General features: G+C 40.9%; 2 protein-coding genes and 1 pseudogene across 3 annotated transcripts in view; 2 read left to right on the plus strand and 1 right to left on the minus strand.

Moving 5' to 3' along the window:
• The window catches only part of HCLS1 (hematopoietic cell-specific Lyn substrate 1), a 36,721-nt gene extending 29,173 nt beyond the window's left edge, over positions 1–7,548 (plus strand). For both annotated transcript variants that reach the window (XM_011372303.1, XM_011372214.1), the window contains 8 exons: positions 2,480–2,590; positions 3,241–3,296; positions 3,912–3,981; positions 4,600–4,811; positions 5,237–5,341; positions 5,837–6,068; positions 6,207–6,275; positions 6,476–7,548. In XM_011372303.1, the coding sequence (XP_011370605.1) occupies positions 2,480–2,590; positions 3,241–3,296; positions 3,912–3,981; positions 4,600–4,811; positions 5,237–5,341; positions 5,837–6,068; positions 6,207–6,275; positions 6,476–6,612 (992 nt within the window). In that variant the 3' untranslated portion in view covers positions 6,613–7,548. The remainder of the gene's footprint in view (positions 1–2,479; positions 2,591–3,240; positions 3,297–3,911; positions 3,982–4,599; positions 4,812–5,236; positions 5,342–5,836; positions 6,069–6,206; positions 6,276–6,475) is intronic.
• A 3,640-nt stretch (positions 7,549–11,188) lies between these two features.
• FBXO40 (F-box protein 40) overlaps positions 11,189–22,389 on the minus strand; it is a 17,916-nt gene continuing 6,715 nt past the window's right edge. The window contains exons 2-4 of the mRNA XM_011372410.2: positions 16,620–16,652; positions 13,831–15,738; positions 11,189–11,404 (exon numbers count right to left, since the gene is read on the minus strand). Of these exons, the coding sequence (XP_011370712.1) occupies positions 11,189–11,404; positions 13,831–15,738; positions 16,620–16,622 (2,127 nt within the window). The 5' untranslated portion in view covers positions 16,623–16,652. The remainder of the gene's footprint in view (positions 11,405–13,830; positions 15,739–16,619; positions 16,653–22,389) is intronic.
• LOC111736679 lies at positions 19,524–19,642 on the plus strand (annotated as a pseudogene).

Genomic DNA, 22,389 nt, shown 5'->3' on the forward strand with positions numbered 1-22,389 from the left:
TGGCTAGAGGCTTATTGATTTTATTGACTTTTCAAAGAACCAGCTTTTAGTTTCATTTATTTTCTCTATTGATTTGCCATTTCCAATTTTATTGTTTTCTGCTCTAATTCTTATTTCTTTTCTTCTACTTACTTTGGATTTAATTTGCTCTTTTTTTTTTTTCTAGTTTCCTAAGGCAGAAACTTAGATTATTGATTCTTACTCTTTATTTTTTTTCTTTTCTGATATATGTATTCAGTGTTATAAATTTCCCTAAGCACTGCTTTTACTGCATGCCAAAATTTTGATAAGTTATGTTCTTGATGTCTCTTAATTTAGCTTCTCTAATCTCATCTCTTTATCTGAATAACTCCTTTGGATCTATGTTAAATTCACTAATTTTCCTTTCAGCTGTATTTAATTATTGTTTAAGCTGTATATTAAAATAAAAAAACTTTCAGATATTTTTATTTCTGGAAGCTCCCTATGGTACTACTGCAAATTCGCTTATTCTTTTACCATAATGTCCTGTTGTTTTCGTTGTGTTTTTCACCTCCTTTAAGTTCTTCAATGGTTTTAAAAATATTGTCTTTTACTTTCATGTCGTTATATTATTTTCAGTTCTTGGGGGTGCCAATTCTGTTTGATTAATTTGCTTTCTACATGGTTATTTCTTTGGTAGTTTTAATTTTTGTTTGTGAATTTATTTTAGTGGTAGAGAGGGATATTTGTATTATGGGAGTTTTATGTGCCCTGAGCTGAGTAAGTTTCCCAGAGAGAGAAATTTTGCCTTTCCTTCTTTTGAGGTTTAGCAGTCTTAATTGTAATAAAGCTTTTTTTCTTTTTCTCTTACGAATTCAATTTTTAAATAGAGAGGTCTATTTAATCTTTCAGTGTTTTTGAGTCAGTATGATATGTTGTATTTTCAGGGATTTTTTCCATCTTATCTATGTCGTCAAATTTGTTGGCATAAATTCATTTATAATATTCCTTAATATTTTTTAACCTCTGTAAGGTATACTCATTTTTACTTCTGCTGTTTTTAATCTGTGCTTTTTTCTCTTTCTAAACAATCATTCTTTCTAGAAGTTTGTCAATTTTATTATTTCCAAAAAACTGGCTTTTGACTTTACTCATTTTCTCTATAGTTTACTTGTTTCTTCTCTTTGTTATTTTTCCTTCATTTTAATATAAATTTTATTTGTTCTTTTTCTAGCTTCTTGTGGTAGAAACTTAGATAATTGATTTTAAACCTTTATTTCCTGGGCACTTAAAACTACATATTCCCCTTTAAACACTGTTTTGCTACATCCCACAATGTCATGTGTATTTTAATTTTTATTCAGTTTAAAATATTTTCACATTTTCTTTATGATTTCTTCTTTGCCCCATGGGTTATTTAGAAATGTATTATTTACTTTTCAAGTATTGGGAGGAATTTTCTATTTATTTTATTGTTAACTTCTAATTTAATTCTATTGTGATCTGAGAATATTATATCTAATATTTCAGCCTTTTGAAAGTAAAACTTACTGTATAGACCAGCATATATTTTACCTTGGTGAATGTTTCATGTGCATGAAAAAGAAAATATGTGTTCTGCAGTTTTTGGGTATAGTGTTCTATAAATATCAATTAGATTTTATTAGTTGATAATGTTTGAGTCATCTATCATTTTAGATTCTTTTGTCTATATTTTCTATCAAATAATAAGAAAAAGATGTTAGAATTTTAAACTATAATTATGAATTTGTCTTTCTGCTTCTTTCACTTTTTGCTTCATGAATTTTAATTCTTTTAATAGGTTTATGCCGGCATACATATTCCTGATGAATGATAAATTGTTCTCTTATCATGGTGTAATGTCTCTTGTATCTCTTGTAATGCATTTTGTCCTGAGGTCTACTTTGTCTCATATTCATGCCATCTTTCTGATGCTTACTCTTTTTTGTGGTATATATTTTCCTAGATTGATATTTAAATTAATTTCTCATCTTAGAATTCCTACATAATATAAGTAGTATGAAATTGGATATTTGTATTCCACACACTCGGGTGTAGGCCTGGAGTTTCCAAGTCTCATAGGTAAATTTCTCCTCTACCAAATGCTAAACAAACTATAAGATCCCTCACCATTTCCCTGGACAAGTAAGCAGAAATTTTCTAGAACTCTTTTATAAGACTCATTTCCTGCTCCCCAGCCACCTGTTTTTATATAGAAATTAGAACTCTGGACCCTAGATCCTAAGCCTAGAAACAAAAATCAAAACTTAAAACACCCTTGGATTTTCTGTCATATCAGCTCATAATTACTGTTTTGATTCATTTATTCGTTTTTAGAGCCAGGAATTTTTTTTCTTCTTTTCTTTTGAGCACTATTTTTTTTAAAAAGTTATATTTTAGCTGACATATCTAATTATTTAGATGGGAGCAGGGAAAGGCATACATTTCATATGGATATGCTTTTTTTGGATTCTCATTACTGCTCCTTCCACCATAGATTATTCCCGTGGCTTTGGCGGTCGTTATGGGATAGAGAAGGATAAATGGGACAAGGCAGCTCTGGGATATGACTACAAAGGAGAGACAGAGAAACACGAGTCCCAGAGAGGTGAGTTGGGGTTGGAGAGGAAGGAAGTTACAGAGTAGCATAGAGCCCTCCTTCCTTCCTTTCTGGAAGCTGACACAGAATACAGAAGGGCAGATGTGCAGTGGAGGTTGTAGGGTAAAGAGTAAGTGTATGTGTGTGGGAGTGGATGGGGGAGAACAAAAAGGGTGGAAGGGAAAACAAGATTAAGAGTAAGACAGAAAAGAGAGGCAAGAGAGAAGGGGTCATTGAGACAGGGATGAAGACAGACAGTCTAGTGATGGCAAGAGTGTGATTTGGCTATGAGTCTTAAAGTCCCCTCTGCCTCACAGAGGACAGAGAGGTCTTCTTTCTCCCTGGGACATATAGGGATGGCTGGATGGCTCTCCTTATTTTTTCCTGTTTCTTCCTTCACATATTCTCCTTTTCTGTCACTTCTCTCTTTTTATGTTTCCCTCTTCCCATCTTTATTTCCTTTATTCTCTCCCAAGTTTCCTTCTGCCATCTTTTCTCCTCTCTTTCTACCCATGCCTCTCTCTATCTTCTGATTTCCTCATCCATCTCTCTGTTTTCCACATTCCGGTCTTCTGGTTTTTCTTTCCACTGCTCCCTCTTCCTGCCAATTTCCAGCATTTTAACTCCTGTTATGACTCCCAGAACTTTACATCCTGCAGATTATGCCAAGGGCTTTGGTGGTCAGTATGGAATCCAGAAGGACCGAGTGGATAAGGTAAAGTATCAGAATACTAATGTCTTGGGAATAGTTTTCTAAACTGTACTGGAAGTGCACGGAGAGTGAGAGGTAAATTTGAAAAAAAGAATAGGGAACTCTAGATGCACTAAGCTGTCTGTTCTGCACTCCCCATGGACTGCCCTCAGCATCTAATGGGCATGTCTTCCAAAGCCTGAGCTTTAACTGAGGAAACTTAAGGGAGGCAGAGAGACGGACACAAAAACTCTAGGGAAAGGCGGTATTTAAGATTTCCTTGACTGGTTGGCCCTGTTTATTCCAATCTTTAGTCTCTTCCCACTCCATGTCACCACCTTCCTCTATACCAATTCCTCTTCATGCATTGCCCAGAGGCCCCGATGCATTCCAGGCAACTGGATGTGGAGATGTGAGAGTCTAGGTACACTGCACTTTCAAAAAGGGAAGCTGAGTCCATCAGTTTAGAACTTCTTTACCCGTCTTTCTGTCACAAAACAACATTGGAATACCCTGTCAAACTGTTGAACAGTTGGGATACCTCCTACAGGGCCCCAATCCCCAATACTGCTTTCTGAGTCACTACCACTCCCTTACTCACCCATCCCCCACACACATACACCTACTGTTCTCCTGCAGAGTGCTGTTGGCTTCAATGAAATGGAAGCCCCAACCACAGCTTATAAGAAGACGACACCCATAGAGGCTAGTGAGTATTAACAATTCTCTATCCCTACGCTCCACAACTGCCTCTTCCTTCTCATTCTTCCTTCTCCCCAGACTACCTCCTTCATGCTTTTAGCTACCTAGATTAGTTGAGGTAGACTTGCCCCCTACCCTCATGATCCCAGATTCTCTCCTAGAAAAATTAGGTTAAGTGGGTAGAGAGACAGAATGACATTGGGGAAGGAACTGTGAGCAGGGGACCCAGGGAGGGAGAGATATGGAGACATTTGGGAAGAATTCATAGGGATACATGCTTAGGATGGGGGGTAGAGACTGGGTGGTGGTCCCGAGGGCATACACATTTAAGGAATGTGGACAGGGAAAAATGTGGGTTAGAGGACTAAAACTTATGATTTTGAAAGGACAAGAGTCTGAGATCACGTGGTCTGGTTATATGGAAATCTAAATTGAAGGCTATACCACCCTCCTATAAACCCCTTGTTCCTCCATCAATACCTCTTTATCTTCCCTTCCATGGGTCCCATCTCCAACTGCTCTTCTCTTGGATATTTAACTAATTTCTCTTCTTCCTTTAAGTGCCACACTCCAGCCCCCTCTCCCCTCCCCAGAGAATCCTAATTCTTCTTGCCTGTGTCTATAGCTTCTAGTGGTGCCCGTGGGCTGAAGGCAAAATTTGAGTCCATGGCTGAGGAAAAGAAGAAGCAGGAGGAAGAAGAGAAGGCAAAGCAGATGGCTAGGCAGCAACAGGAGAGAAAGACCCTGGTAAAGATGAGCCATGAGGCTCAGCAACCAGCAGCCACTGTAGAAGAGCCAGTGGTGTCAGCCCCACTGCCTAAGAAAATCTCCTCAGCGGTGAGTGCTTGGTGCTCTGGGATCTACAACCAGGATTCCTTGCCCAGACAGGAACCTAAAGGGTCCCAATCATTGGTAGAAAATAAGGCACAGGCTTCCCTGTGTTAAGCAAAGTCTATATAAGTGCTGTCGCTGTCTTCAGGAAGATTTCAGTTGGAGTGTGTAATTGGGCCTCCTATATACCAGAATGTTGGGGGGAATAAATGAAACCAAGATTCACACAGTGTAATGGAAGACAAGTCACCAGCCAGTACGGCCAGTCATTGCTGCAGGAACTAAGAAGGAGCCATCATTTCAGGTTGGAGCCTATCTTGAGGGATGAGTTTGATTTAGTTTGGCAGAGGTAGGAGGGAGTGTACCAAGTCTCTATAAGAAAGAAGATGGAGGCTTGCTTGCTTACTGGACAGACGTTTCATTCTCCACAGGCCTGGCCTCCAGCAGGGAATTGTCCATCATCAGAGCCTGAGCCTTTGAGAACCAGCAGGGAACACCCAGTACCCTCCTTGCCCTCGAGGCAGAATCCCCAAGAGGTAAGCAGAGCTCCTAAGATTCTCTGTTCTTTCCCAATCCCTTCATGTCCTAGGAAGATGGGCCATAGAGTGCAACAAACCTTCTTGGTTTGTCTGGAACTGTCCTGGTCTTAGCACTGAAAGTCCTGCATTCTGGGAAACCACCTAGTCCTGGGCAGACTATAAGAGGGTTGGTCATCCTAATTATGGTATTCCCAACAATGTGCTTTTGTTTTCTTGGTCTTCCAAGGAATCCAACTAGCTTTTTACTTCCTTTTCCTCCATACCTTTTACATTCCCCTCTTACCATCTCTTGGTAGGTATGGGAGAAAGTTCGGGAATGAATATGGATGAAAGACTGTGTTCCCTAGGAGAGGCTGTTAGATGGAAGCAGGGTGGAGGGTAGAAGAGGTAGGATGGTTATGGATGGGGTCTTAGCAGTCCCCCATTGGGAAGTTTTGGAGAGGCAGCTCCTGGTGAGTGCAAGTCACCCTGCTCCACATTGTCTTTTCTCAGGATGATGAAGAGCCTCCAGCTCTGCCCCCTAGGACTCTGGAAGGCCTCCAGCTGGAAGAAGAGCCAGTGTATGAGGCAGCGCCTGAACCTGAGCCTAAACCTGAGCCTGAGCCAGAGAATGACTATGAGGATGTTGGGCACATGGACAGATATGAGCAAGATAATGAACCAGAGGGAGACTATGAGGATGTGCTCGAGCCTGAGGAGCCCTCTTTTCCTTCCACTCTGGCTGGTGAGTGGTGAGGGGAGAAGTGGCTCCTGAATTTGGTCAGATCTAGGGGGTGGGGGTAAGAGGAAGGGCCCAAAAGAACCTGCTCATTTTCCTTTTCCATGTTGGTGAGACCTCATGATTGTATTTCTTATAATGCAGGATCATCAGGCTGCCCAGCTGGAGCTGGGACTGGGATCTCAGCTGTAGCCTTGTACGATTACCAAGGAGGTAGGTTGAGAGTGGTTTGAGGGGCTTGGTGCCTGAAGGTCCTTGATACAAGAGAGGGGGATGGGTTCTGGGGCCCGGGAAGGGTCCAGACTTGGCATCAAGAAAACTAGGCCTATTTCCCTTCCTCGAATTTAGAGTGGGCAAAGGGATAGGGGTATTCCTGTCTGACTATCCTAATAGCCCATTAATTTCCTCTACAGAAGGAAGTGATGAGATTTCCTTTGATCCAGATGACATCATCACTGACATTGAGATGGTGGATGAGGGCTGGTGGCGGGGACGTTGCCATGGCCACTTTGGACTCTTCCCTGCAAACTACGTCAACCTTCTTCAGTAAAAGCTCTCACTGTATTCTGCACTGTGACTTCCCATGTCCAAAGTGTTTCTGCCTCCTCCCCCTCCCCATCCTGCTGCAAGTGTCATAGGATATCATGAGTTGCCTGAGGTTATAGACAGACTTCCCTCTCTCTCTACATTAGGGCTTGGGTCAGAGGCAGCATGAGGAAAGAGCTCTCCTTCAGTGTCCTCTCTATCCTGTATGAGCTCATGGGCATCTAGCCTGTGGTCCTGCCTCCTTCCCCGTGAATGCTCCCTCTAACACTTCAAGCTCTGCCTTCTGTTTTTCTGAGCTTTGAGCTTCCTGGTTTGCTTACCTGGGAAGGTATACCTAGATTGTCTGGTTTACCTGATTGTGCTGTTTGCCTGCTTTCACTCTCTGCAGAGATATCTTTTCTCTGCTTAGTCTTAAAATTGGAAATAAAGTGGGACTACATTTCACCACTAAGCTGAGGTAAATAGTACTTTTTGTGTATCCCTCAATAGCCCTGATGCTCATAGCTCCAATTCTTCTTCCCTCTTTCAGGCATATCCAGAAGACTCTCTCCTACCACTGCCCATCCCCCTGTGCTATAGATTTCAAGGGCTGGGCCTTTTCCTTAGGCTATACTTAAACCCAGTTCAAAATAGATCAGCCTGAGGAATGGTGGTAAGGTATCCAGGTAGTGTCAACTTCTACTGGCTTCAGCAGTTGTGAGAGGCCAGCCATATTCTGCCCGGGAGTAATGACTATACTCTTTTAGGACATGACAATTCTTGAGGGAGAAGCACAAATTAGGGTTTAGGAAGGGATGAAAAGAGAGATTTGGCAATGAAAAAAAAAAAAGTTAAAGGAACACAGGCTCTGATGAGGTGGTAAAAAGATTTAGTCAAAGAGAGTGGCCTCTACTTAAGGAAGTCCAGGCTTCTTTGTAGCTGGATGGTTAAAATCGATGGCTAAATAAGAAGGTAGATGGAAGAAGCACATGAACCTTCTGTGTGGTCCAAGGCCAAGGCTGATAGGAAAAAAAGGTGAAGACATTTGGACAGCCAGAGATGGGCAAAAAGTGAATCACCAAGGAAAATATGAGGTTGAAGGAGAGTGAGAGGCCAGGGCATGGTGGGTTTATACTAGCCCAGGCCATTGAGGTTCATAAGGCCAGAGACAGGAGATCCTAGGCAAAATCAAAATAAAGCTAAATCAAAGTCAGGGATTTGATTGGTGTTAGGAATGTGGTTGGTAAAACATAGAAGTCTGTGCTGTAACCAGTATCTGAAGTTGGGTCCAGCCTTCCAAGTGGAGAAGACAGGAGGATCGAGGAGCTGGGATTAATGACTGAGATCCATAGATGCCCCAGGGCTTCATAAAGTTGTGAGCTGCCCACATGCCTAGGGTACTGTGTTCCTCAGGCTTGTTCCTTGGCTTTTCTTCAAGACACACACTCCTTTATTTCCACAATGACTTCTATGCCAGTGAATCACAAATCTGCCTCTAGACCTCACAAGATTCACCCAGTTAACCTTTCAGAGTAAAAAGCAGCTTTTATTTCTGCTTATAGAGACTTTGAGATCCCCAATATACAGAGATAAGTCATCATAGATATGCACAATCTCATTCTTCACTTCAATTTTATTTGACATCACACATAGATCAGAATTTTACAGTGGTTTTCCAGTTACATCTCCAAGTTCCACCTTACTTTTCACTTTTCCCTTTATTTTAAGACAGAAACTTCTTTTCCAGATCTCTATGCCATTAAAGCAACAAGGTCCTTTCTGCCTCACTGCCAAGTATGGCTGATTTCTACTCTGGACAGACTATCTTGGTGCTGATACTCATCAAGGACTCTGATCATATACATATCTCTATCTAGGCTCCTATTCCTTTTCACTGCCCCCCCCCATCTGCTTCTTAATCTAAGAAGCAGAGTCATATCTAGCTGTCTTTCCTATCAAATAATGCTTGCTATTCATGCTACTCACTATAACCTTATTTTACTAACCAAATCATCTTCTGTCTAACCTAGTCTCTCTAAAAGGTTTCCCTTTTGCTCCAACTGCCCACTCACCATAAAATGTACTTGTCTGTGTAGACCAGTGAGTACACTGGAGTACACTGCTTTTCTGCAACATATACAATTAAGTATCTTATAAAATGTGTTTGATGATGTTGATCAGTTCAATACCTCTCTGAAGACAGCAACTAGCAACTGGGCAAGTAGAGTGCAACTGGGAGTGTGCAGCCCACGGAGAGGTGTGGCCCTCTCCCGACAGCCATCCTGAACCCTGGCCTCGCCCCATCCACCCACTCCCTTTGCTCTTTTCCTTTCACTATACCTCTCATCCATATAACAGTAGCCCCTGATTTTCATCTCCCTTGGCCTGCGGCTCCCTTTTCTCTCTTTTTCTAGTAAAATAAGAATGGACTCTAGGAGCTTTCTTTCTCCATATGGAGAGGACTAGATTCAAAACACATGGAACTAGTACCCGGAGAACTCTCTCTTTTTTCCCACTGCAGTGTTTAGTTGTTTTCAGTTACTCATCTTCACTGAATAAAATCTTAGCTCATACCCTAGTAATATTTTTAGAAAAGGGTGCCTTATATACAAATGTGAAATATAAACCGAACAATCAGGATGAGGAAAAATAGGTACATTACCTAATAGGACCAAGGGGGCACATTGTAATGAAAAGATGAGCATACTTCTGGGACTTACTCCAATGCCTTCTTGACTCTTCTCAGAGGTGTAATCTATTTCATCAACACCAGCTCTGGACCATGTTCAGGGAGAGATCAAGGCATTAACAAGCATCCAGATTGACTAGATTCTTCGTTGTTGTTTTTGGCTAAATTCTTTGTTCTCTGCTTGCCCACAATGCCTGTCTTCCTTTATCCTTCTTTCTTACTTGTTTGGACTGCTAGGGCTGCTGCAAAAATGGCACCAATTAAGGTGAGAGAGATGGAAACAGAAGATAAATAGCTTAACTTTCCTGGCTTCAGCTACACCTGGAGCAAGCTGAAAGGATGTTTTTGCACATGACCCAAGAGCATGAAGCCACACCAAACAAATCAGCCCCATCCGGTTCCCAACTTAAAGTCACCATGTGTAAATCCTATTTACTAAATAAAGAAAAGCTGATGAAATAATAACTAATGCAGATCACTATGTGAAATATTTTGCTGTACTAAAAAGCTTATCCTAGCTTACTGTCACTTGTATGTCATCTTTTAGGGCAGTGTTTCTCAACCAGGAGCAATTTTGCTCTCAGAAGATATTTAGCAGTGTTTGGAGACATTTTTGGCTGTTATAGCTGTGGGGCTGCTACTGGCATCTATGGATAGAAGCTAAGGAAGCTTTGAAATATCCTATAACACAGAGGACAGTCCCTTATGACAAAGAATTAGTCAGTATACAATGTCAACAGTTCTCAGAAACCCTGTTTGTCAGTTTCTATTATTTATTTTAATTTTATTCTTATGAGTATTCACTGTTACCCAAAACCAGCAGTATCACTCATTTTTGACAGACTGGAGTCATGACTAGCAGTAGGTAGGAGCAATTATAGGGAACCACATGTTCACATGTCTTCCTTCCCATATCCCCAGTGGGGTACCCAGTGACTGGTGCTAGTGATTGGTGCAGTAGCACCTGAAGTGGGCCTTGTCTGTACTTTGCCAAATGTGTGGTCTCTGGGCTACTCTATGCACTCTGGCATGGCACTGAAGTTGGTGTTAGTGTCTTGAGGTCATTTAAGATAGTCCAGTTGGTGCTGAGCTATACCTATGCTCTCTCCAATCTTGACCTAGAATATAATTTTCAGAAGAAAAGAACCTTGACTCTTAAGTCATTGCTAAAATGTTTAAATGTAGGCGTGAGGCCTTTTGTCCTCATTTTCTCCATAAATACAGTGTTTCCTTTGGACCCTTCTTCATTTTTTCAAGGTTGTCCTATATGTTGCCAAAATTCTATACAACAAACTCTGTGACCTCATTTCTGCCTCTTGTCCTTTGGTTTGTGGTGTCCCAGAGGCAGCTGCGCTCAGCCAAGGTCTCTATTTTGTTGGGCTGTGTTTGGATCATCTGAGCTTAGAGGCAATGGGGCAACTAAAAAAAGCCCTGGACTTAACTGTCAAGACAACTCCTGCTCCAGAACCTTCAAACTAAGTGCCCTTCCCTGTGGGTACCCTGGGAGGCACCTCTATCTGCATCCCTGCATTTCCTGCCCCACAAATTTAAACATGCTCGTAAACTAAAAAGCCTATGCTAGTTATGGAATTCATTGCTCTCTCATCTTCTATGGATTTGGGTTCATCTTCCAAATGACCTCAAGTTACCTATTTTCTCCTCAGACTGATTTATTTTAGAAAAAGAAAGGAAAGGAAATAAATCATCAATATGGCATTAGAGCAATTGTACATGCCAGGGCTTAGTAAATTCTTAGACCTTGTGCAACTGCTCAGGTTTTGAAGGACATCGCATGTTCCGATACACCCAGATAAGCACATATGCAGTTTATAGAGGGAAGTCCTCAAAACCACACTCTGTCCTGCTTTTAGTAACTCTGTCGGGGAATCCAAGAATGGTGGCGTTCGTATCTTTAGTTGATGTGTCTTCCTCGTGGACTGACTCTAAAGGTGGTGACTAAGCTCTCTTGGGCTTGCTCATGGGGCTGACACATGCTGGTCAAAAGAATTGGGTCAGTCTTATGCTCTACAATGTTGAAAGGACAGGACTTCAAGTGCTCAGACATGGAGGTGACTTCATTAAACTCCCAGCTCTTGATTTTGGAGAATAGGCTGCTGAATTGCCAGATCTGTTGGGAAAGATAGAAACTCAAAAGTGAACACTGGTGCAATACACTCAGGCTGGCTTTCTTTGAACAATATAAGGAAATGCCTTTCTGTTCTTCCTGTTCTTAGCTTCCAGAGAGTATTTAGTGGCTGCTGCAGACATTATGTTAGTTCCCTCTTCAGCACGCAATTCCTAGTTCCCCCTTCCCAGCCAGTCATGCAGTTGTGTTGGAATAGCTAATACCAGTCTGCATATTGACATCCCCCCCACAACCCCACCAACAACACACACACACCAGTTCTATAATAGACACATGGTTAAATCTGGACAATTAATATCAGAGAGACTCTACTCTAGAACTTTTTTTTGAGATATCAAGAAGCAGATTCTCATTTTTCCTCTATGCTTGAACTGGGAAGCTGCAGTCTTAGGAGATGCTAGAAGCCACCAGGGACTACCAAGTGAACACTATATCTTAGAAAGGAGCCACTATCAAGGAAGTAGAGATAAGAACTAGAAAGAAAATCATCATTTGGGGGCATTTTCTAGATTAAGCCTTACCTGAAATCATCACCTGTGGACTTTTTAGTTATATCCATCAATAAATTCCCTTTTGTTTATGCCACTTAAAATTTCTTGAAACTAAAAACATCCTAACCAATAAGAGTCTTACTAAAACAGAAATATTAGGAGAAATCTAGGAGTCTGGTACTCAAATACTCTCTGGCCTTTCCACCTAGGATGTGGTAGCAAAATCACTAGTTTTAAAACCTGGCTACCAAGGTAGGCATAACCTGATACTCTTTTAATATGACCACTTTACCCTTGGTTTCTTGTCATTATTCCAATGTAAGAAAAGTGTTTCCTGGGATCTTAAAACTATTTCCCTTTTTACATTAAAATGCCATTTTAATAGGAGTATTCTTTAGTTCCAGGTAAATTCTTATTCTTCCTTCTGCAAGGAATTTAGTTTGTCCCAAATGATATCAAGAGTGGTCAGCAATCATTGAATTGGAGACAATCATAAGCCAAAAGTAATGGGATTTCTAGTACGTTAATTAAATTATTTGCATCTGATTTTCAAAAGGAGGTATTAGGCAGTTCTAGACTATATAATTCCCAAGAGGCAGGGTCTTAGTCTCATTCCTGTTTATACCTAACACATGGTTGATTGGCAGTCAGTATTTATTTAACACAAGGTTGCAGACATGGATACATGAGGGAGAGTCTCAATTATTTTTTGAAAAAGACTGCTCAGGGAATAAATAATGGAAAATATACAAGATGTTTTAGACAAAATCAATAAAAATAAATGTTAAACAACTCTAACTCTTTAATGCCAGTTTGCCCATTCCCACATATTGAGAAGAAACTCAATCATGAGATTATGGAATTATTGACCGAAATGGGCACCCACATTTGTGGTTCATATTACCGACATATTTACCATGAGAAAGGATGCTAAGGGCAACTTGGATGTGATGAATGAGGAGTTTCACTTATGAATGATACAGAGTGATGGAAGTTATAATACAGTCAGCAAGTATAAACTGGTGGGGGGAAGGAATACATTTTTTTTTCCAAAGGGAGAGATTCTTTGATTTATACAGCAGAATTTTTCGAAAAATTTAATAGGCATTTGAACCAGGGGAAATCAGTAGACCGACTTATTTTAGAATTTCAAAATGCCTTTAACAAAGGCAAAAACTTTTTTAAAAATTAGTTTATATGGGACTAAGGGGAATTTGTTGGCATGTTGTATCAGTCAGAGTCCAGGCAGGAAACAGATGGTATGCTCAAATTGGGTAATATGAAGAGAATTTTAAAAAGAAATATACAAATTTTGGGCAAGGTGTAGGAAAGTCACAAGATATAGTGCAGTACCTGGGCTAGTAACAATCTAGAGTGTTACCACCCTAGGCCTGAAAGGGAGGAAGAAGTGAGGGCCTTGGAACCCAGGATGAGTAATTGTGTGGAGGGAGCCACTGATATAGCCCTTTTCAGTGAAAGGGCATAGCCGGTGCAAAGTGTCATGGAGGGAGAATGCATGCAGGGAGGAAGCAAGAATAGAATTGTCAACTTCACTCTTCTCCCTCATTCCTGTCTCCTGCTGATATACTCCTATTGGGTTAGCCCATCTGGAAGCTGGAGGGCAAGGGAAATGGTTAACACAGTCTGTAGAGATCAGCCTCTTGGAGGATAGATCATGATGAAGAAGGTTTGAGAATGGATCATGTGAACTAACAGAAGATATCCAGGACACATACATAGAGATTATCAGGTACTACCATCCGCATTGCCACTTATATGTTTGTAGGTCTGTCTTCCCTACTAGATGGACCTCCTTGAGCTCAGGAATTATATCTTATTCCCAATAACCTAGTACGATCCCAGTGCCTAGGATAAATTTTGTTGAATTAATGAATAAATGAATGAGTGTTTACTTGCCTCTCTGTGGACTCTCCAGGAGGTGCCTCCATGGGAATACCTCTTCTTCCATTGCAGGAGTACCATTCCTCTCTCTTGTAACAAAGTGGCACAGACATTCCTCATCAGCACTGACACCTGGGAGAGTTGTGACAGGCTGATGCTGTCCAAGAACCCAGCAATGTATTGCAAAACCTCTAAGGGCAAACTGGTTAGAGAATTCTGGCTTTTTCCTCCATGGCCTGAAGGATGGTTGTTCTTCCTTCCCTCAGTGAGCTCTGAAGCAACCTCTGGCTTGATGGCAAAGGTCTCTAACTCCTGACTATAGATCAATTTTGCCTTTTGCCCTGGGGGACGGAAATGGTTTTGAATAAATGTACATCCCAAATAGGCGAGCGGGCATCGATGCTGGAACCAGCCATTGAGACAAGACTGAATGTCTGTGTGGACATTTTTGAAATGCAGGGGGAATTCATCCCTCCTGAAGAATTTGTTGCAAGTGAAAGTGAAGGCAGAGCTGCTCTTGTTGTGTCTCCTGGTCACACACTCACTGTGCAGTGCCACATGGAGACCCTCTGGGTTGGCAGTGGTTAAGTCAGCCAGCACTGTCTCAGAGGAAAACTGTTCTAGCTCAAAATTGTATGTCTGTGTAGCAAAATCCATGAACAACCCATCAATGCTCCTGGCTTCAGAGATGACGTGACCTTTGAGTTCTCTTTCCAAAGCACATAGGAGGGTGGTCTTGATGAGATCTGATTTGGGCAGGTTCTCCACAGTGATCCCTAAATCTGAAGTATCTACTGCCTTATGTTCACCTGGCTTACAACTTAACATGGCATCTCCAATGCGAGCCCTCTTCCCACAGTAGCTCACAGGAACTTTGAAGGTGTAAACAGTTTTCACCTCCTGAGCCTCAAGGTTGCCATAAACAAAGTCCCTCTCCTTAGGTGTACAAGCAGGCATCTGACCAAAGTGGATAAGCATCCTCCCATTGTGCACCAGATACATATTATAGTCCTTTACATCCACAGCTGTTTTTAATCTTTCCAGAACACCATCCTGCCAAGGGGCAAGCCCTGTTGTTTCCTCAGCTGCATGAAAATCCTGCTGCTTCTGATTTTCCTGTGGTTCTTTACCTTCATCAGTGCCCTCTCCTACCATGTTATTGCTGTTGGAAATCTGCTTTTTCTCTGGGCCATTCCTGCTCTTGCTCTCACAGCTCACTGATGAGTTCGTTGAAGCAGATGCTGCATGCTCTTTGCTAAAAATATTTTCCCACTGGCTAAACTTGGCCAGGTCCATTCCTTCTTTGGTTTTGGCTAACACCTCGCGTTCCTCTTGACTTAGCTCTGTGATTTCTTCCTTAATGGCTGACAGAGAGCTATGTGGTATCAAACCAGCGTCTGCTCCACCCACTGCTCCTCCCATTTCCTCCCAGCTGGCTTCGCCATTCATAGTAGGTTTCTCTTCTGTGGGCTCTCTAGTTTCTGGGAAAAGTTCTACCATTTTCAAAGATCTGAAAAGGACCTTCTGGTCTTGGAGGGCCAGGGCTTTGTCCAAACACTCCTCACTGGGGGGCTCTTTCATGATGTTCTCATGGAGGGTTGTTTCAGAGTCCACATTTGGCCAGCGGTTCCACTCCATGGAGCAGCACACCACGCTGGCGGGGCACACCTGCAGGTGCTTGGCCAGCTTGTGGCGGGACATGAAAAGGGGGCAGCCATATTCAGAGTTGAGGCATGGAACCTGCTCTAAAGGGCAGAGGAGCTCGTGCTCTGCCTCTTTGCACATGTGGAAGGTAGCGCCACAGGACAGGTGGCAGTTTATCACCAGGCAGGAGACATTGGGCTCCACAGGAATGTGACAGTGACGGTTGAAGCATCTCTCACAATGCCCATGCTGCCCAGGTGGAGGCCTGCGTGCTCTGCCCTGGAGACACCAAGGACAAGGGGAAAGAGGAAACAAATGACTTCTAGGAGAGAAGCTCTATGTTTGCCTATGACTGTGTTTTGACTTATTTGCTATTTATACATGCTTATTATAGGAACCTTGAAAATATAGGAATTTATAGAGAAAAAGAGCAAACATTACTCATAATCCCACAACTCAGAAATAACAACTATCAACACTCTTTTCTTTCTTTTCCAATAGTTTTTTCTATGTATGTAGTAGATGTGTTTAGAATAGAAAAAAACAAAGTCAAATATAATGATGTACAGTATTGACAATTGTTATTTTTGAGTCGTGTATTATGGGTAATTTATATTGCACAGTTGATATAATTTTTTAATATGAATACAATTTGTCATCCAGCTTTTTAACTTGCTATTATAATGTAAGAGTAGGCTGTTTTATTAATTATTCTCTACAGACTTTCTTCATAATATCAGTATATCATTCCAGAATGAGAGTACTATCATTCATCTAATCAGGTGGTGAGCTGGGAGGACAGGGACCATGTCTGGTTTTGTTCACACATGCATCCCTACCACTTATCACTGGGTGGACTATTGTAGGTATTCAATCATATTTGCTGAATGAAGGAATTGTTAGTCAATTAGATTATTGCTATAATTTTTCCTTTTTCTTTTTAAAATTTTACGAAAAATCTTTGCTCACAAATCCCTCTCAGCTCTCCACTTTCCCCCTACTGTGAGTCAATTTCTTCTCTAACATTTCTGGTTTGGCAATAAGCCAATAAATATCATCAAACTACAAGCGCGAGTCTGCCAACTGCTTGGGTTACAGGTTAAATAAAGCCAAAACTGGACCCCTGAAAGGTGAAGATCCGATAAACGCCTGGTACTTACCATAGCTTCCTAATTTCTTCTTGCTTTGTAACTCTAGGAGAAAATATAAAAATATAAATATGAATGATTATTAAGAAAAGTATTTTGGTTATCTGTATTAACAGGGGCTAAAGAAACTTCACATGCTCTCTCATTTAATTCCTTCCACTACCCTGAAAGTGTCATTGCCTCCATTTTATTGTCAAGGAAATGGAAAATGGAGAAGTTTAATAGCTTGTTTGAGGTTATACAGCAGTTAAGTAATGGAACTAGATCCCAACCCAGGTCATGCTAGTCCACGCTGTCCTCTCATGGGATATCTTAACCAACCATGGGATGTGTAACTTATGCTTCTTGCAGCTTTTCTCTATTATCAACCAACAAACTATCTTGACATTCCACCCCTCCTCCCCTACACACATGTCTGGTCCAAGTTACCCTTTTAGCCTTCTCTCCCACTGGGGCTTCATGTCCACTTAGAGGACAGACTGATATCCAGCTTAGTCTGGAACAGTGTACATGCGTCTGTGAAATATCTATCATGGGTCATTCATTCTGAAGTATTCAACTATGCTGTGGCTGGAGCAGAGATCAAACCCTTAGGGCCCCAAAGGCTGGCTAAATGAGGACTCTGGCAAGTAGAAGAGATGACTTCCTGCTTTCAGGTGAACATAGCTTCTTGGCTCTGGACAGGTGGTCCCATATAGGAATATGTTGCCAGATTTTCTGATTTCCCCAGAGAAACTGGGGTGCAGAGTTTCGTGAGTGTTGGTAGAGTGTAGTGGTTAGGAGGCAGACAGCATGGAATTCCACCCTGGCCCTACAAGTCAGTAGCTGTGAGACTTTGGGAAAGTTACTTAACCTCTTTGTTCATCAGTTTCCCCATCTGTAAAGGGAGGATAATAATAGTACCTATCTCATAGTGCTGTAGTGAAGAACAAATGAGTTAAATACAGTACCCTAAACTCTTAGAACAGTCCTTATCTCATAGAAAGTCATCTATACATGTTTGCTATTATACAGTTTTATATTTTATTATATAGTAAAATATTTTATTATATAATATATCAAGATAAAAATTACTGAAATTTTAAATATTGGCAACTATTTAAAAAAAAAACTCTATTTGGGGTAAGGAAAAACATGTATGCAGCCTACATAGGACCTGTAGTTGCCACTTTGCAACACCTGGTCTAGAGAATGTATAGCATAATTTCAGCACTGCGTTAGTCTAGGAAGGAGTTAGCACCCACAAGTCAGAAGATGCAGTATTTTAAAGTACTTTTTAGAAATTGTTCAAATATACAGAAAAGGTGAAAGAATATATGCAATGAACATGCAAATATACTCTACCTAGATTCAACAATTGTTAACATTTTGCCACCTTTGCTTCCTCTTTCTGTTTCTCCCTCCCTCTCTCTCTCTCTCTACACACACACACACACACACACATTTTTGGCTGAACTTCTTGAAAATAAGTTGTAGATATTATGGTACCTCATCCCTAAGTACTTCAGCATGTATTCCCTAAGAATAAAGGCATTTTCCTTTGTAACTACAATAATATTTAAGAAAACTAAAAAAAAATCCTAAAAATAATTTTCTAATATCATGTAACATGCTATCTATATTCAGATTTCCCCAATTATCAAAAAATGTCACATACATATGACATACATATTTAAAATTAAAAATTTTGAAACGGGATCCCTTCAAAGTAAATTTATCACATTTGGTTGGTAAGTATTTTTAGCCTCTTTAATCTGGGAAAGCTCCCTCAGCTTTTCTTTCCTTCTTTTCTTTTTCTTTTTTTTTTCAGAAGAGACAGACTTAAATCTCAAAGAAGTTATATTTTGGTTTGCTTATGTGTTCAATTGTGCATCTATTCATTCAACAAACATTTGTTGATTACCTATTTGCCAGTAGAATAAAGGTCACCTGGACTGCTTGTTAGAGTGGTTCTTAAACACTATTGTTCATTAGAATCAGCTGCGATGCCTATTATAGATCTGCACTCTTCAACATGTGGCTCTTTAATCAGAATTAAATAAAATTAATAATTCAGTTCTTCAGGCATACTAGCTACATTTCAAGTGCTCAACACCCACATGTGGTTAGTAGCTACTCTATTGGACAAACACAGCATGGGACATTTCTGTCTTCACAGAAAGTTCTATTGGACAATACTGCTATAGATGCTGTTTACAACCCTGACCTGAGTGAGGGGTACAACCTGGAATTTACATTCTTAGCACATTCCCCATCCGATTCTTATGCACTGGGACTGCTGAGTGTAAAAGAGGAATCACATCAGAGTGCTGTATGCTCTTAATAGTTAGCCTGAATCAGGAGGCAGGTGAGAAGTTACAAGCCAGAACATCAATTGGCTTCAGAGCCCAGAAGGCAAATCAAGGAGTTAAAGCCAGAGAGGGAGTTGAGAAGAGTGAAGGACTGTGATGGTTGGACTGAGATGGAACAGAATGGCAGCTGTGGGCAAGAAGACATCTTTTGGATGCAAGAGTCTGGCTACTAGATCTTTTAACATGTAATTCAACATTTAAGTAGGCTCCTACTGTATTCTAGATCACTTTTGGAGGAAAAAAGTCCATTGTGAACTTATTGTGGAAATGCATAAATATTAGGCTAAAGCATCTGGAGTTGTTTGGTACTCAATGAGGAGCCATTTAACATTGTAACTGGTGTGATAACGAGCGGTAATGGAGGGATGGAGTGAGAGGACCTAGAGTAAGAAACTGCTATGTAGAGAATGTGATGAAGGCTTGAATGGGTAAGTCCGATGATAGCAGAAATAGATAAGATGAGACAGACAAGAGACAATACAAGGGAAAATCAACTAATATTTTTGTTTCTGGCTAGAGAAGGGGAAAGGCAAGGAATCAACAGATGGCAAGATTTTGACCCAAGAACTACGGCCATGCCACCCTGAATGTGTCTGATCTCGTCTGATCTTGGAAGCTGAGCAGGATTGGGCCTGGTTAGTACTTGGATAGGAGACCACCTAGGAATATCAGGTGCTGTAGGTGTTAAAAAGAAAAAAAAAAAAGATTTTGACCCAAGAAGAGAGAAAATTGGGTAGAATCCTGAGAAGAATGGAACTCTAAAGAGGAAATTGTTTTGGGGAAGAAAGGTACATCCAGCAAATTTAATACAAGTTGCTCAAGGTGATGACAGATCATGGAGTTGGGAAGATCAGGGGTTAGAATGTAGAGATGGAGATTTGAGAATATCCACTTAAAGATGAGAGAGGAACCCATAACTGGGAACGTAAGAACACAGAATAGAAATCTGAGCCTTAAAGTTCATAGCTAAGTATGACCATTTCGGGGATATTGGGAAGAAGTAGAGCCAGAGACAAAAGACCGGAGAGCTAAGAGAGTCAGCACTATGTGACCCAGATGTGTAGGAAAGGGTGAGCAATAGCCTCCAATGCTGCCATGAGGTTAAGAACAATGATGACAGCACAGAGCTCTTGCCAGAGCAAATGCAGCATGACAGCTGTGCTGTGGGACTCTTGGCTGTTCAAAATGTGGTGTTGCTTGGAAGGTAGGGGAAAGCTATTAAGCACACACTCCAGTGTTGTCAGGGCCTGTGCCCTGGCCTGGAGAATGTGACCATCTGCTTTCTATTCATAAAAGATATTTATCAATAAAGATGGAGTTTGGATAAGTCAGAGTCCTCTCTTGGTTTTTAGCTGGGAAAGAAGAGGCAGATTGCAAATGGAATAAGGCTATATGAAAAGAGCAACTAGCACCAGGCATGTTCAACTTCATATTTGCCTGCCTGGTTTTGTCACCAAGCTGAGCCCAGTTCCTGGGAAGAGAAAAGCAGGCCTGGCTAGTTCTGTACTCCATGTGTGTAGTGAGAACTCTGCTCCAGCAGCAAGAATTTGTCTAGCTGGAGGGACAGTGGTGATGAACTCGAAGCCCATTCATTTCTTATCCTTCAGTATTATAAAATATATTTCTAAGGAACAGTGATATTGAAGCTGGAAATGTTTGTTGCAGAGCCTTATTGCTCTCCATCTCTTTGAAGTTATTTGAAAATACCCCTTTAAGAGAAAAGACAATGTATGCTGGCAACAAAGATGCTGGGTTTTTGTTTTGTTTTTGTTTTACGCTGCTATTTAAAGATCTTCTGCTAGGTTCTGGAGCTACACCAGATGACCGACTTTGAGAGAGGACATGTGCTGAACACAAAAACAATGAGTGGAGAGAAAAGCTGGAAAAGTTAGACAGTGGAGGGAAGAAGAAAGATAAATATCCCCTAAGGGCATAAAAAATTACATCTTAACCTTGTGTTGTATATCTGGGGGAAATTATTTCCACTGAGATAAAGAATAGTCCAAAATTGTTACTAGTCTATTGTTGGGTAAACAGGGTTTTCAATGGTGCTGTTTTGCCTGGGACTCTTCTGGTTTTGGCACTATAAGTCCCAAGCCCCAGGAAGCCTCTTAGTCCCTGGCAAACTCGGACAGCTAATTGATCACCTTACCTTGGGTGTTGTCCCAAGTCGATCAAATTAGACATATCACTATTTGTCTTGTAAGATTAGACACCCTGTTATCCTAATCTCTGTTCTTGTGCAGTGACTGGATCCTTATCCTCCATGGGGTCTGTCTAACGTTCCTAGATTGAGTAATTTCTTTGCATTTTGGATGTCACGAAAAAAGAAAAACAAGATTTTAGGGTCTAACAGGTGCTTTTACATAACATCTCATTTAATCCTCACAATGACCATGTGAAATGAGTATTACCATTTCCAGTTTATAAACAAGGATTCTGAGGCACAAAAAGGCCTAAGTGTATCTAGCTTCAAACTTTGTCTTCTTTGCTAGATCACACTGTGTCCATCACAGACCCCCAGAGACATTCTTCAGGCCATCCCCATGATTTGGGAAGAAAGTAAGCCTATGACTAGGACCTCTCGGGGAGAGAACCTCTCCTACCCCAGCTGGGGCACAGAAAGGTGTCCACGTGTATAATTTTTCTAGACTGTAGAGGAGCTGGATGCTCTTCACTAAGGAGCACCTCCATCTCTATGTTGATTTTTTTAAAATCCTCCTCTGGACCACATCCCATGCTGTGCCCCAACTGAATAGAGGAAATAAGAGTACCCAAGTCCCACGGCTTTACATTTCAGGGAATACAAATGTGAGAGTGAAATTTTTAGGGTTAAAAATCTGCACTACAGTGTGGATCCTGAGATTTAAAATGAAACACTTACTAAATCAAAACATAGATTATTGAAACTCTTCACTGTGAAAAAGTTGATAAAATTCTATGCCTGAAACAACATATGGTTATCCAGGTGCCACTTCCTCCTTCAATTTCTATGCCCCTCTGTTCACCTTTAAATTCTTACTTCTTTCATGAAATGTCAGTACCTTTCCTTCTCTTAAAAACAAACTTTAATCAAGTCTAGGCCAAAATATGTTTTAAACTTCCTCTGTCTAGAAGAGATAGCAGCCAAAATAATATAATTTAGACTTAAATAGTTCAAAAATCTATACAGAACTAGATTTTACTGGTTGTACTAGATGCAGTTAAAGTGGAATATGAGTAGGTGGAAGGACCAGGTACATGAGTTTGAGGGATGGATATTTCTTTCAAGAAGTAGGAAAGTATTTAGAACCTGGCAGGGAAGCAGAAGCTCTTTTTGATGCAGGTTGTGGTACAGTATGGAACGCTCAGAAAGCAGTAAGTGAATGAGAAAAGGCGAGTCAGCTAGAATAGTGGTCATAAAAGTGTAGTAGCCAGACCAACGGCATCAG

Source organism: Pteropus vampyrus, unplaced genomic scaffold, assembly GCF_000151845.1.
Source record: "Pteropus vampyrus isolate Shadow unplaced genomic scaffold, Pvam_2.0 Scaffold1, whole genome shotgun sequence".
Taxonomy (NCBI): Eukaryota; Metazoa; Chordata; class Mammalia; order Chiroptera; family Pteropodidae; genus Pteropus; species Pteropus vampyrus.